The 16,429-nt window shown below is 29.8% G+C and overlaps 1 protein-coding gene across 2 annotated transcripts in view; it reads right to left on the reverse strand.

The window, feature by feature from the left end:
* LOC106711751 (probable ATP-dependent RNA helicase DHX35) overlaps window positions 1–1,337 on the reverse strand; it is a 30,348-nt gene extending 29,011 nt beyond the window's left edge. For both annotated transcript variants that reach the window (XR_006756527.1, XM_045684825.1), the window contains exons 1-2: window positions 1,247–1,337; window positions 897–1,162 (exon numbers count right to left, since the gene is read on the reverse strand). Coding sequence is in view for 1 of the 2 variants with exons in the window: in XM_045684825.1 (XP_045540781.1) it covers window positions 897–1,162; window positions 1,247–1,280 (300 nt within the window). In the remaining variant the exon portion in view is untranslated. The remainder of the gene's footprint in view (window positions 1–896; window positions 1,163–1,246) is intronic.
* Window positions 1,338–16,429: the final 15,092 nt, after the last annotated feature.

A 16,429-nucleotide genomic window follows, 5' to 3' on the forward strand; every position in this document is an offset into this window, starting at 1 on the left:
AACATTCGCATTTATAATATTAGTAAGATAGACTTTTTTTTAGAACCTAAATATCTTTTTATTTTTTATTTTTACATAAATATGTTTTATATTAATAATTTAATATACATTTAATAGGTTGAACTTCATATTTTCTGAGCACATTAGAAATACGGATATAAAGTTTATAAAAAACATAATTTTTACCTAAGTCTTAACTCATCTATATTTAAAGAGTCCAACGTGTTAAGGGACACCATTATTCTCACTGAGAGGTTTTCCAATCCATGTTTCTCACTTATGTAGGTTATCCGTCAAGACCGGAGTATGACTCACTCATAGAGGTTTCTTGCTTATCCAGGTTTGATTCTATTTATTATTTTTGACAGTATTCTATGTCAAAGATAATAATAGTAAATATATAATATAACTAAATAACATTATATATGTGAATATCACAACCTTCCCTTTCATTACATGTGAAAAAAATGAAATAACTATATATTTTTGTATGTATGAGTCCAAAGTAGAAATTCACAGTAAACAGAATTGTTAGGTTGATTATCTTTCATTACAGGAGCACAATCTTACTAATATTATAAATGCGAATGTTTGGATGGATGGATGGATAAACAGATGTTTAATTGAAGGTATCTCCGGAACGGCTCAACAGATCTTGATGAAATTTGGCATAGATGTAGAACATAGTCTGGAATAACAAAGGCTACTAATAAAGTTTTTTTTTTAATCCCACATGGACATTGTTGGGGTCAATAGATGTAAATGTTTGAACTACATATGAGTGTTGTATCAAATTAGTTTAGAACACCTTTAAACTTATCATCTGGAAATGCAATTGGAATATAAAATAACTAAATTTCGCTTTGAATATTATGGAAGTAATAAAACAAACTAACCTGTGGAACTTGTGTTGACTTCCCACATCCTGTTTCTCCAATCAATATCAAACTCTGATACTTTTCTAATAAATACAGTATATGGTTTCTGTATTGGAACACAGGTAACTTCTGTCTTTGTGCATTTAACGGTAAATGATGGAACCGATTGTACACAAAATTACTTTTAGAATCACTGTCCACTGTTAATGCTACGTCTACACTTGGGTTTAATAACGTCTCTATAACACCATCTTTATTCCTTATCGGATAGAGTGTGTCGTCTCCTGAAAAGAAGAATTTAATAGAAAAAAGGCTTTATAATTGTGAATGTCGTTCATATTTGAACAGTTATATGTGAATATACATACCAGGTCTGATAAATTTTGGTTTTTGTCCAAGCATGTTAATAGATAGATAAATTATAAAAACAATTACTTTTGTTTTGGTTACTTTTTGTTTTGTTTAGTTCACAGGTATACTTCAATAAATTATAGGTTATTCTTTACTTCGTTTTGTTTTGACAAATCGTTCTCTCAAACATCAAAAACGCTTCTTTTAATATTAAAAATTTAAAGCTCTGGGTTCTTGTCCATTTGAGCCTGTCATAAACAGTCGATACTTTTCATTAGATATCACGGTGAAAAACAAAAAAAAATTAAGAACTGCTTTGTAAGAATAAAAAAAATAAGAAAACACAAATCCATGCAAACGCGATTCAGCAATATGGTTTAGGGCCTTTGATTTGAGACCCTAAACCAGGAAGGGCTATTTCAAATCAGATAGGAAAATAGGGCTAGGGAATAGATATTTGGGGTATGTTCCGATATACACTGCGAGCACTGCACAGTGCTATCACTGTAGAAAAATTCGTTCCGTTATGGACTGCCAGTACACTGCCGCAGTACCCTAGGGAAATATATGACGTCATAAATCGCCGCCATATTCTACTGTGAGCACTGGCGTTTTCGAGGTAAGGTACTCGCAGTACTTTGATCACGTGATCAGTCAAAACCACCCGAGTGCCTCACATCTTATAAACAAAACTACAGTTTAATCAGAAATGTTAAAGTTCTGTAATTAGTTTGGATTAATAAATAAAACAATGGAAGAATTGCAAAAATTAACCTTATTAGACTGTGTTGATAATGAAAAACATATTCTTTTTATGAAAAAGTACTTATTTTTATTACATTATAAATTCAATTTATAATTAATATTAATTAAAATATTTTTAATTTGACAGTACTCCAAAACAGTTTTTTTTTAATGTACTAGAAAACTTGAATACACTCATTTGAATGTCGCGTCAAAAAATGCGGCTGACAGTATACGAGATTGCGTTCCGTTTTAACTCGTAACCAGTATAACTGGCTATAAAGGAACGGCTTCACAGTATACTGAATTGACGTCACACTCTACAGTGGTCGCAGTGCATATCGGAACACACCCTTGGAATAAAATGTCATAGTTTGTAAAAAGCGCCTTTTTTAAATGAGAATGAAAAATAATTTGCTACAGTTTGAAAGGTATTTTTAAAGATGAAAATAAAAAAGAGACTTAATCTTGTCATTAATTTTATTCAAGGAAACCATTATATAGTGTTATCAAATAAATTGCAATACGCTCGATAATTATATCAGAGGATACATTGAGTTACTTAGGTTCTTTTTTGTACTAAAATCGTATTTGTTTGTCGCTGTTCGATACGAATTATAAATGTCTTTTTCACTAAAATTCGACGACGTTAATTTCGTTTTTTCAAAGCTTTCTAATTCTTCTATTTTTGTTTTATTCATAACAATTTCTATCGTTTTATTTAACAAGACAGCTTTACCAACACTATTGGGCTCAAATTTATATGTTTCTTTATTTATTTCTTTTGGTGATAGGTTTGAATGTAAATTTTGAACAGTCTTTAGTTGTTCGTCCAATAATGTTTCGTTCACTTTTAAAACTTTGGTCTTTACTAAAGCACCATTATTAGCTACCATGTCTAGTAGTTGTTGTTGACCTAATCCCTTCAAATTTGGTGAAACTTCTGCGACTTTAGACAACGATAGTAGCTCTTGGTATAATTTAGCTCGATTGGATCTCAGTTGTGGTTGTCTTCGCACTAAATCCCGGAGATTGTTGACGAATGAATTGTAAGGTAATTGATATTTTACGTAATATACAGGTTGGTATATAACTGGATGAGGTCGCTTTAACAAATAAGTTAATTCCACGACACCGGAATTATCGGGTGCAGAATTCAATTTAACTTGATTAGTATCGGTTATAAACTGTTGCGAATCATCTAAATTGTAAGGCGCGTGCAATTCCTTTACATGTTTTTCATAATCAACTAATTTAGAATTGACGTACGGGTTTCCAGTGACGTATGGTTGGTAGGCTGTATTATGATTTAACAGATTTTTCTGATTTGAAATTTCATTAAAAATGTTTAAGTTTGCATGTAATTGGTCATTTAGTCCTTCCTTATATTGAAATTGGCGTATGGAATTACTAAGACCTGGATTTAATACAGGATATTGATTTATATTTGGGATTAAGTTTGGATTTATGTAATACGGTGTTAGGTGTTCCTTCCCGTTTAGTTTTTCTTGTGGAAATTGCTGATATTGAATTTTAGATCCACTTGTTTTGAGTACAGCTAGTAATGCGTTCATTTTGTCTTTTGGAAGATTATTTATGTTTCCTTGCAAATACTGATTCAATAGATTTTTCACATGACTCGCTATACTTTCTTTGTTTTGCACATTAGCGTAATCAGTTACCAAATTGTTTTGTCCTTGTCCGAATAATTTGTTTTTTGTTGGATACACAGAAACTATCTTTCCATCATTTGTGACTGTTACAAGAACATCGTCTAGTTTCTCATTGACATTTAATACTTGATTTCTATGGTTATCAAAAGGTATTTGCATATCTGGTATGGAATTTTCAGCTAAAATTTCACTTATGTTTACCTTTTGGTTCATTGCATTTAGATTGGTAGATGGAATAACGTTTTCTGTAATATGTAGGTAAGGTGTACTATTATAGGAATAATTTGTTTCTTTAGTTTGAATAAAGTCTGTACCATTCGTATTAAATATCTGTGCTTGCTGTGAGATTTTTATATCATTGAAACTTTTTTGTTTTGCTCCATGATTTTCAAATATCGATTTCAAATTGGGATTCCTTTTCCATGCAAGATATTCTAAAACTGCATTAATGTCATGACCAAATCCTAACAAATTATTTGAATCTGTTGATTTTGGGGTATTCATCATATTTGGTAGATAATTTCCTTGATTTATATTTGTCGTGAATACATTTTGGTTGCCGATATTTTTCATATCTAATACATTTTCATTAGGACAATTAATATTATAAGGTCCACAGGAACGATAAGATTCGTGCATTGAATTTTCATTCTTCAAAATTTGAAGAATATTTAAAAGAGCTTTATTACAATTGACATTAGATTCGTTTGGTATTTCATATTGTATTGTTATTTTTGTTTTATAATTATTAATTAATTGATTGTTTTCAAGTAACTGTCTTAAGGAATTCCCTTTAGATAGCGGAAGTACATTTTTAATTTCTTTTTCTAAAGTTAGTGGAGATTCTTTATTAAAAAGTCCGTTACCTTGTTGAATATCCATCACTTTTAAATGTTCATAGTTATTTTCATCTTCATTGCCAAATAATTTCGTGAGAATATTTTGAATTTGGATCAAGGCTTCGTTTGCAGGACAATGTTTAGTTCCTGGATTATAAGTTGGTGTTTCTAGGCTCTGTGGAAATAGAACACAAGTAAATTTTAAGCATAAAACTATTCAATAAGATTAACTAGGAAATACAAGAGTAAATATAACTTACTTCGGTGTCATTAAAAGCACTTTGCTCCACAATTTTTGATGGTAATTGTATGTGAATGTTCCGATCATTCTGTGAACGTAAAAATTTCATATTACAGTTTATCGAAAAAGTCTTGTAATAGTTTTCTAAGTAAGGAATTTCAAAATCGTCCAATGATACCTGCAATAACTTTCTGAGAAACTAACTTTTAAATTGTATGTATGTAGTTTAAATTTTAACGCAAATTTTTCCACTTAAGAGCAAAATTCGATGGACAAACGAATCTTAGAAATGTTATCTTTATTTTTCAAATTAGCTGTCGCCCATTACTCCGTCCGCGCGGAATTAAAAAAAAAACTTAAAAAGCCTATGTGTTCTTCCAAACCATATTCTACATGTATGCCAAATTTCATCGAGATCCGTTGAGCTGTTCTGGAGATACCTTCAAACAAACATCCATCCATCTAAACATTGGCATTTATAATATTAGGTCCTTACATATGAAATTGGCGTTTTTCGTACTGGCCACTTTAATCACGAATTTCTCCTCTTTGGTAAGGAATTCCAAATTCAAATTTGTACAGCTATAGACTCATGTATTTGTGGTTCGATGACCGTCATTCATTTGTTTTTTTTCTTCTGTTTTTTTCTGTTTGCGTCACTCATTTTACAAAATGGAAAACTTAAAATATCGCATTATTTACGAGTACGAGTTCCGCCGTGGCACTAGTGCTGCGGAAACGACTCGAAGGGTGAATGATGTGTATGGCGGTCGTGTTGCAAAAGAAAACATAGTTCGTTTTTGGTTCCAACGTTTTCGTTCTGGAAATTTCGATCTGCAGAACAAGCCCCGTGGACGGCCTGAGACTCAAGTTGATAATGAAGAGTTGAAGGGTATTGTGGAAGCGGATCCATCGCAAACCACGTCCGAGTTAGCTGCAGGCTGCGATGTTAGTGATAAAACTGTTTTAATTCACTTGAAGCAAATTGGGAAGATTAAAAAGCTTGAAAGGTGGGTACCTCACGAATTGACTTAAGCAAACCGGCAAACGCGCGTCGACTGTTGCGTTACATTACTAAACCGGCACAATAATGAAGGTATTTTAAACCGAATCATTACCTGTGATGAAAAATGGATTCTTTACGATAATCGGAAGCGCTCAGCGCAATGGTTGGATCCTGGCCAGCCAGCCAAATCCTGCCCCAAGCGAAAATTAACCCCAAAAAAGTTACTTGTAAGCGTTTGGTGGACTAGTGCCGGTATTGTTCATTACAGTTTTCTCAAATCTGGCCAGACTATTACGGCTGATGTCTATTGTCAGCAATTGCAAACCATGATGGAAAAGCTAGCGGCTAAACAACCTAGGCTGGTCAATCGCTCCACGCCACTGCTGCTTCACGACAACGCTAGACCACACACTACGCAACAGACGGCTACTAAATTAGAAGAGCTTCAATTGGAAAGTCTAAGACATCCTCCGTACTCCCCGGACCTAGCTCCAACAGATTACCATTTTTTTCGAAATTTGGATAACTTCTTGCAAGGGAAAAAATTCAACTCCGATGGGGCAGTCCAAATCGCCTTCAAAGATTTTATTGATTCCCGTCCGACTGGTTTTTTTAGTAAAGGGATCAATGAACTACCTATGAGATGGCAAAAGTGCATAGAAAATAATGGTTCATACTTTGATTAATTAAATATATTATATTAAAAAATATTCGACTTTTTGTTCCTCCCATACAAAACGCCAATTTCATATGTAAGGACCTAATATTAGTAAGAGTAAGATGATAATGATTAGTATGATTAACAAAGCTAAATTATAAATTTGAATTTGGAATTCTTAACCAAAGAGGAGATATTTCAGATCAAAGTGGTTAATACAACAAAACGCTAATTTTATATGTAAGGACCTAATAAAATATTATAATAAAATTGTGGGTTTCGATTATTTACGTAGGAGCCGATCTAAATTTTACCTCATATTGTGTAAGTACCGGATAAGTAAAATATAAAAGCACAAACAGTTTTAACAACATATTCCCTCTCCAGCTTCGGATCAATTAAACATATCTAAGGTAAAGTAGTCAAATTAGCAACTTCTAGTCAAATTAGTAACTGTGAAATTATTCAGCGGCTATTATTACATTAAAGAGAATTACGACATGTAATTACTAATGACAAATTAAAAGTTAAACAAATACCAATTATTAGTAGTAATTAAAATTACACGACGATATAAGAAAAAAAAAATATCAAAGATTTTTTACATTTAAATGTCACAGAAAATCTTATTTATCCTAAAACGATTGCTGGTTTTGTATTACGATTAAAGAATGACGCGTTCTATTTTCAGTACAAATTGATTTATTAAATTTTTATTTCTTAACAAATAATCCCTAAACGAATGTTGGCCTGCATTTTAAAAGGAAACTTAAATGTTACAGTAATACTAAAGGAGTTACTTCAATTAATCAGACACACAGAAGACAGGCGTCAAGAGGATTCCGCGTTTCGTCTGATGAGTGTGGTGCAGGAGGCCTAATTTTTTTCTTCTTTCCCTTCCCACCCTTTTCTTTGAAGGAAAGCATGGGAAGTGGAAGGGGATGTGACGGAGGAGAGAATTCATCGAAAGAGGAAATATTCTCTTTCTGTGACCAACTGTAGGCATCGCATCTGAAATTGTGGATGTCTATGGGCAGCGGTCGATTCGCTATTTCGTCGAATTCAGGTGGCCGCTCGCTCGAGTGCCACCTTATGATATTGTAAAATAGTCATTTGGAATGAATCTAAGCTCCGAAGGTATCGAAAAACTTGGGTAAACAATGGTATAACATTAATCAGAAATATCGTGGCGGATCGCACGAGTCGCTGCGTAGAGCAAATGTAGCGGGATACGGAATGATGTCACTATACAGGGCGCCGATGACCGATATTTAAAAACACTTACAAATTATTTTAGTCTACATTCATACTTCGTTTTTACATTATCATTTTGAACGACTTTCGTTCTCGACGAATTTCTTATCAAGAAAGATATGTGGTGAATTCGACTGAATTATTTGATGTAAAAATTATAATTCATAAAAGTAAATTAAAATAAAATAAAAACTTAAAAAAAAAAGCTTTTAAAGCTATTATATTCGGAATTAGAGAACTAAAAATAAAGACTCGTCAAAAAGACCAAATGCGATGATGTGTCGTTTTGTCCTGCACCTTACTATCGTCTTTTGTAAGTTTTCTTTTTTTTCAGTGGTAATTAATAGGATTAAGTAAGAGACAGATTAGGTTATAGCATTTTTTTTTTATTAATAGCAATACTTTTTGATTCGATTATAAGAAAGTCAAGAAAGCAGTATTACAAGATTCACATTTTGTATCGGTTCGGGGATAGTGTCGAAGTGTCTTCGCATAAAATGTGTTCCCAATCCCCACATCCCTTTACATCTTGCCGATACCTTAAATTAAGTTATATGTTAACTCTTGTGTAATATTCCTAGCATTTATAAAGTTTGTATAGCACTATATAGGTAAATATAGGACGAGACACTTAGTCGTTCTAACTTTTACGCTGAAAATTATCTTTGTCTGTGCATTTATTATTGTAGTTATTTACAGCTGTATTAATAATACTATATTAATAAGATAAAATAATTTAGATTGTAGTAGATTAGGACTTTTATACCCTTCGTACACAAGAGAACGTAAATCTTCAAAACTGATACTTGCGTCGCGAGTATCGCGTAGCGAGCTTCATACACGCAACGTTAAATCGTTGACGCGAGTCTTATTAGGTTAGTACATTCATTGTGACTATATGTATAGATTTGCGCCCATTCCTCACGATGATCTTGACAAAACAAATGAGTAGCGTATGGCTTTGGCGACGAAAGAACAAAATATCGGCAACGTGTGCCTGTGTATAAATCTCTATGAAATTGCGCGTATGTCTGGCGACTAAAGCCTCCCGGTTTCGAAGATTTGCGTAGTGGTGTGTATGAAAGGCCTTGAAAATGAAGGAAAAATCGTGACGAAACCTGCAAAGATGTGTAGTCAACTAAACTGCAGTGGGTAGGCTGCGAGCTTTAACAGTGGAGAAGTATATAAGTTGAAATTTAGACTACTTCGATAAATCTACAACTTGTTTTATGTATTGTAATAATAAAATGACATATGCAAAATACAAAATATTATCTTTATTAAAAATTATTATTAAATTATTCAAACTTTCGTGAGACATTATCATTAACTTATATAGGAACGGCTAAAACACTCACGTATATATATCCGGTGTCGGCACCGACTAGTTTCGAGTCCATAGCTCACATGCGAGTGAGGGACGGGCCGCGTCCGCGAAAAAATACCAGTCCCACTCACTATGATGAAGGGATTTCGATGGGCTCGAAACTAGTCGGTGCCGACACCGGATATATATACGTAAGTGTTTTAGCCGTTCCTATATAAGTTGAAATTATTATTCTTTTTAATTAGTATATTAATCTAAATTCCATTTATATCAGTGATTACTTCTTCGTTTCACTCTGCGAGGTCGTCAAATCCTTAACTTTAGATCTCTTTTAAAAGATTTTCAGTCGACCACTTTTCTAAATCTGTTACTTCTCCCATATTTTCATCTTGTTCATATGTTTTTGCATAAATATTAGACAATAATGCATCTAAAATTTCCTTATTTGCTGCTGAAGTACATTCTTGTACACTAATAGCTTTAATATCAGGCATAATGTCATCTTCCAAAGTAGATTTTATAATAATCATTATTTCGTCTTTTGAAAAATTGGCAGTTTTTAAATAAGAAATGATATCACGTAAGTGTACTACAACTGTTGAAATTATTTGCTTCACTGTATCTGATTGTGTACATTTTTCTGTACGTTGTGATAGAAGTCTATTTTCTAACTCTGCTATCAATAAACTAGTTTGAATTTTACTTATATGCCTTTCGTATTTCAATTGTTTCGCAAAAACTACAACAATATCAAATATTCTTTCCAAATCATCATTAGACAGATCTATATCGTGGCGATGTAATTTCTTTATTTTGCTTAATACTTTTGAGATATCTTTGAATTTCCTATTTGCTTGTAAGCAAGATGTTCCTTTAATTTCTTCCTCTTGTTTTCTATCTCGTAGATCCGGTTTCCTTTCATCTGTGCTATTATTCATTTTTCTGCTATCGTCGTGTAATGAATCACTTTTTGGTGGTTTATTTCTTAAGGTATTGTTTATGAGTTCGCTTAATATTTTATCAATATCTTTAGAGTAATCATGTGGCGTTACGATTGAGTATTTTTCAGTTGCCTGTAACAAGAAAAGTAATGTTAAAAAGCGTTTTAATAGGCCTTATATCTAAGATTACAGAGGGCGTAAGACATTAAGGTCTAGTTTAATTAAGTTAGTTACATGTATAACGTTACAAAAAACAAATTCATGAAAATGGCTAACTATAAATCTTTCACAAATCAAAAAAATTGTAGCTTTAAGTGATCAATTAACACCAGTTGCTATTGACCTCATCAAGTTTAAAAAAAAGATTTCGAAGGTGACAGAATAACTTAATATTAAGCTTAATGAAAATTTTACAACTAGGTACTTACTATAACAATATTCGTTCCATTATTATCGTCTAGTTCCAATAAGTTGTTTATAAAATCGGGATTTCGCAAGGTATTGTATGATACTCCTTTATTTTGAATTAAATATTCATACCATTTAAGTATTATATATTTCTTTATTGGAGATTCTTCTTTCTTGTACACTTCAAGTAGTTTAACCATAATTCTCGTAAAATCGTTATTAATATTTGGAGTACTAAATATTGTTTCCAACATATCAATATATAGTGTGATTAGAGTATTTCTGTCCATATTTCTCAGAATTTCTATGATTTTATTATCACGTAATTTGTTTATTTCTTTAGTAATTTCTAGAACGTATTGTTCACTTTCATTATTTTTTCTTTCTTCATTCACATCTCCGTTGATTTCATAAATGAAGTATAGAATTTCTATGAATTCATTATTTGGACCTTGTTGCTCTATCAAGTGCAAAATATAATTTGTCAGTATGTTCAAGTCGTTTTGATTTAGTTTTGTAAATGTATAAATATTAGGTTGGTTACTATGGACACTGTTATCATCTTGTCCTTTTGGACTTATAACTCTTAATATATTCACTAAATATGGATTGGAACCATAATCGTTTATGATTTTAACTAAATTAGATTTCACTTTGTTAACATCGTCATCGTCTAGAATCACTAATGTATGTGTACTATTTATAGGAGTAACCTTTCTATTTACATCTTCTATTGTATCTTTTGGTAGATTACTAAAATCTCGTAATATCTTTATCAATTGACCTGTTGCTCCTTGTTTATTTATAAGATTTAGTAGATATTTAATTATATCATTTATATCACCAACTTTTAATGTTGGAGCTGCGTTTGAATTCTTTGATATTAGTTTAAACCAATTATATTCTTTATCAGACGTTTCTTTAATGTTGTTTATTGTGTATATTATATGTAATATATTAGAATTTTCACCGTAAAGATTTATCAATTTCAATAAATTTTTGTTGAATACGTCTAAATCGTGCCTTGTAATATTCACAACTAGAGTGTCATTTGGATGTGTTGTATTTATATGTTTGATTGTAGGATCATATTTATAGTTTTCCCTTATTTTATTAACATAAGGCAACAATCTTTCGACGAGATAAACAGGATTAAATTTGTGGATTAACATTTGCAGATATTTTATCAAAACATTCAAATCTCCTGGGCCAAGATTTGGTATTGCTTCACGTAGGATAAAATCAAACTCTGAATAACCGCTGCTTTGATTTAGGCGATAGAATCCAACATCCAATAAGTGTTGAAATATAAACTTTACATGTGGACTTATATTTTTGTCATCAATAATTTCTAAGACATACGATTTAAATAATTTTGATTCTTTCGTATTATCTTGTTGTTCTTTTATCTTTTTCTTAGTTTCCATTATGTTTTCTATAACCTTAAGAATATCAATATTGTCAGGTCCATTAATAAATGATAAAGATTTTTCTAATGTTTCTAAATCACTTTCATCCAGATTCGTATTATTTACATTATATCTTTGTTTGTCATCATTTTCGGGAATACCAAGTATTCTATTAATTTCAAATATTATTTGTAAAATCAGTGGATTTCCATCACCTGCTTTGATTAAAACTATTAAATAATTTCTTAGTCTATTCAAAGATTCTTTCGGTGTATTGGATAATAATTCCATTATCTGTTTATGTTCTTTTATATTCTTTGTATAATATTCTAATAAATCAATACTTAGAGTATTATCATCTATAATATTTTGTAAATATAAATAAATTTCATTTAAATCATTTGGATTAATTTGTTTGGGTCCAGTTTCATTTAAATTGATAATTTTAACTTTAAGTTCACCGTTTGGTAATTGAATTCTTTTTAAAACTTCTAATAAATCAAGTAACTCTTTATTTAGATTACCAGTACTAATTTTGTGTAACAAAAATTTATAAACAATGTCTAAATTAATTTGATTGTCTCCGAAATATTCATTTAAAACATTTAAATCAACATTTGTTCCATTGTCATATTTTGTAATATTATTCGTAACATGTTCCAAATAATGTAATATTCTAACAAATATTGGATTATCTTCGTCATTTTCGTTAGATACGAGGTATTTATAAATTTTCAATAAATCCATGGCTTTAAATTTATAAATAACAATATCATTTGGATGTTCTTTTCCTAGTTGTATTAGTGGTCGTATTTCTTTGATAAAAAGCTCAACATAAGGACTGTTTAAGGATTTTTCTTTGCTTAATAAGTATTGATAAATTAATTCCAGTTCACTAACATTTACGGAAATCCAATCTCCTTTAGAATCTTCATTGTCATGTTTTATTTTTTCTTTAGTTTCTTGAAGGAAATCAAGTATGTTAATGAGATCACTATTTTTCCCATATATATTAATTTCGGTAAAATATTTTATTAGTAATTCCAATTCTTTTTCATTCATTTCATAATTTGTACCATTCATAATTTGAGGATGTTTGTCATTACTTTCTGGAACTCCTAACATGTGATTTATCTCAAATAATAAATCAAGAACAAATGGATTTTCACCTAATTCTTTGATAAGAATTATTAAAAAGTTTCGAAGTCTACTCAAAGATTCTGGAGTGATATCAATGAAAATGTCATGCATTTCTTTTTCTTTCTGTTTATATTTTTTCATATAATCTAATAATTCAATACTTAATATTTCGTTTTCTATAAGTTTTTGTAAATAGAAATAAAGTTTCTGTAAATCTTTCGGATGAATATTAGGATCAGTGCCATCTATATGAATAACTTTAACTTTAAGTTGACCGTTCGGTAATAATAGAGTTTTCTTTATAAGTTGCAACAACTCTACTAAAACTTTACTATGACTACCTGATTCAATTTCATGTGTAAGGAACTTATAAAGAATTTCTAAGTTAATCCTTTTATCCTCAAAATATTCATTTAATACATTAAAATTGACATCTGGTGTTGCTTCGTTGTTATTTTTCGTATCATCTTTAAAATCTTCTAAATATTGCAAAATCATAACGTAAATTGGATTTTCTTTCTCTTTTTCATGAGACAAAACTGTATTGTAGATTTGTAATAGATCTGTGTATTTTAATTTATAAAGTAAATTTTCATATGGCCGTTGTTTAGCTCTTTGTATGAATGGTAAAATTTCATTGACAAATATAACTAAATATGGACTATTTACAAATGTCTCTTTGCCTAATAAATATTGATACATTTTTTGTAAATCTTCAGCATTTATGTAAATCCATTGTTCATTGGATATTTCATCTTTATTTTTAATTGTTTCTTCAGTTTCATGTAGGATTTCTAGAATATTCGTAACATCAGTGTTTTTATCAGATTTATTAATTAAAGAAAAATATTTTACTAATAATTTCAAGTCTTCTTCATTAAATTCGGAGTTTGTACCATTTAATACATATAAATGATCATTTTTACTTTCAGGAATTCCTAGTATAATATTAATTTCAACCAGTACTTCAGTAATGTATGGATTTTTTCCATGTTCTTTAATTAGAGTCAGTAAAAAGTTTCTTATTCTATTCAATGATTCTTTTGTAGTGTTCGAAAATAATTCAAATATTTCCTTATATATTTTGATGTAATCTAATAGTTTAATCCTTATGTTATCATCTTCCATTAGTTTTTGTAAATATAAATAAAGTCTTTGTAAATCGCTCGATGTTATTTTTCCAGTGAGTTCAATTTCTTTAAAGTAGATAATCTTAATTTTAAGCTGTCCATTTGGTAGCAGCAAAGTATGTTTTATAAATTCCAAGAACTCAGTTAATATTTCCTTTTTATTACCAGAGTTAATTTCGTTTATCAAAAACTTATAAACAATATCTAAATTAACTTGATCTTGTCCAAAATATTCAGATAATACATGCAAATCGAGATTTTCTGTTGTTCCATTATTATTATTGATATCTTTATAGATGTCCAAATATTTCAGAATCTTTTTGTAAATAGGATTCTCTTTGTCTTTCTCTTGTGAGATAATTTGATTAAAAATTTTCTGTAAATCAAAGTGTCTAAGTTTGTAAGCCAAATTTTCAAACGGATTCAGTTTTCCTTCTTGTATTAATGGTAAAATATCATTGCCAAATATGACTAAATAAGGATTATTTCTAAATGCTTCTTTGCCTATCAAATATTCATAAATGTGTTCTAAATCGTTTAAATTTATGTAGATTAATTTTTCTTTTGTATTATTTTCATTGTAAATTCTATTTTGAGTTTCGTATAAGTAGTTTAGAATCTTTATAACATCAATGTTGTCGCTTTGATTGATTTCAGAGAAATATTTTATAAGTAATTTGATGTCAACTTCATTTATTTCATATTTTGTACCGTTCTGTACATTTTCATGTTTATCGTAATTTATTGGAATTCCTAATAAATTATTTATCTCAAATAATACATCAAGAACAAATTGGTTTTCTCCTAATTCTTTAAGAAGTGTTAGTAAATAGTTTCGTATTCTAATTAAAGATTCTTGAGTAACATCAGAGAAAATTTCTAATATCAATTTTTCTTTTTGCTTTTGTCTTTCCATATATTCTAATAATTTAACGTTGATATGCTCGTGTTTTATGAGTTCTTGTAAATATAAATAAAGTATCTGTAAGTCCTTCGGTTGAATTACTTCGAGAGGTTCTATGTCATCTAAATTTATAATTTTAATTATCAGCTGACCGTTTGGTAAAAGCAGAGTTCTCTTTATAAATTGTAACAATTCAAATAGCAATTTGTCTGGATTACCAGACTTAATTTCGTGTGTCACAAATTTAAAGACAAGATCCATGTTAATTTGATGCCCGAAATATTCCTTTAAAATGTGTAAATCAACATCTGGCATTGTTCCATTGTTATTTTTTGTATCATCTTTATTTAAATCCAAATAATTCAATATCTTAATGTATATAGGATTATCTTTGTCTCTTTCATCTGATAGAATTAAATTATAAAGTTGCAGTAAATCTAGATGTTTGAATTTGTAAGTTATATTTTCATATGGATTCTGTTTACCTCGTTGTATTAGTGGCAGTATTTCATTGACAAAGAGGGATAAATAGGGACTGTGTAAAAACTTTTCTTTGCTCAATAAGTATTGATATATTAGTTCTAGGTCTTGGGCATTAATATAAATCCATTCTTTAGTATCTCCCTTTTGGATCTTTTGTTTAGTAACTTTTAAGTACTCAAGAATGTTTATTATATCAGTATTGTTCTCAGTTAAATTAATTTTAGAGAAATATTTGATTAACAAAATCAAATCATCTTCATTTAAATCTGAGTTTGTATTATTTATTATGTACGTTGCTTCATCGGGAATATCTAATATATGATTTATTTCTGTAAGTACTTCAAGTATGTAAGGATTTTCTCCATGTTCTTTGATTAAAATCAGTAAAAAGTTTCTTAATCTATTCAAAGATTCTTTTGTTGCGTTATAAAATATTTCTATATTTAGAGTGTGTTTTCGTTTTTCTTTTCTATAGAATTCTAACAAGTCAAAGCTTATCGTGTTATCTTCAATAAGTTTTTGTAAATACAAATAAAGTTGTTGTAAATCGTTTGGTTTAATTTGTCGATAGGGTTGTGTTCCATTCAAATTGATGACGTAAATTTTTAGTTCACCGTTGGGTAGTAACAATGTTCTCTTTAGAAGTTGTAATAATTCTAGTAACACTTCGTTTGGATTACCTGATTCAATTTCATATAATAAGAATTTATAAATGATGTTCAAATTAATTTCATCATCACTAAAATATTCTCTGATTAGATACAAATCAGGATTTTGTATTGTTCCATTATCGTATTTGGTACTGTGGTCTTTTTCTTTACCTTGATTCAAATAATGTAATATCATAACATATGTTGGATTTTCTTTATCTGTTTCATATAGTTGTATTATATTATAAAGTTTCATTAAATCGGAATATCTAAATTTATAAACCATACCTTCATATGGATTTATTTTACCCCGTTCAATGATTTGTAATATTTCCTTTATAAAAACTAATAAATAAGGATTGCTTCTAAATTTTTCATTATTTAATAAGTATT

This window comes from Papilio machaon, chromosome 27 (assembly GCF_912999745.1).
Source record: "Papilio machaon chromosome 27, ilPapMach1.1, whole genome shotgun sequence".
Taxonomy (NCBI): Eukaryota; Metazoa; Arthropoda; class Insecta; order Lepidoptera; family Papilionidae; genus Papilio; species Papilio machaon.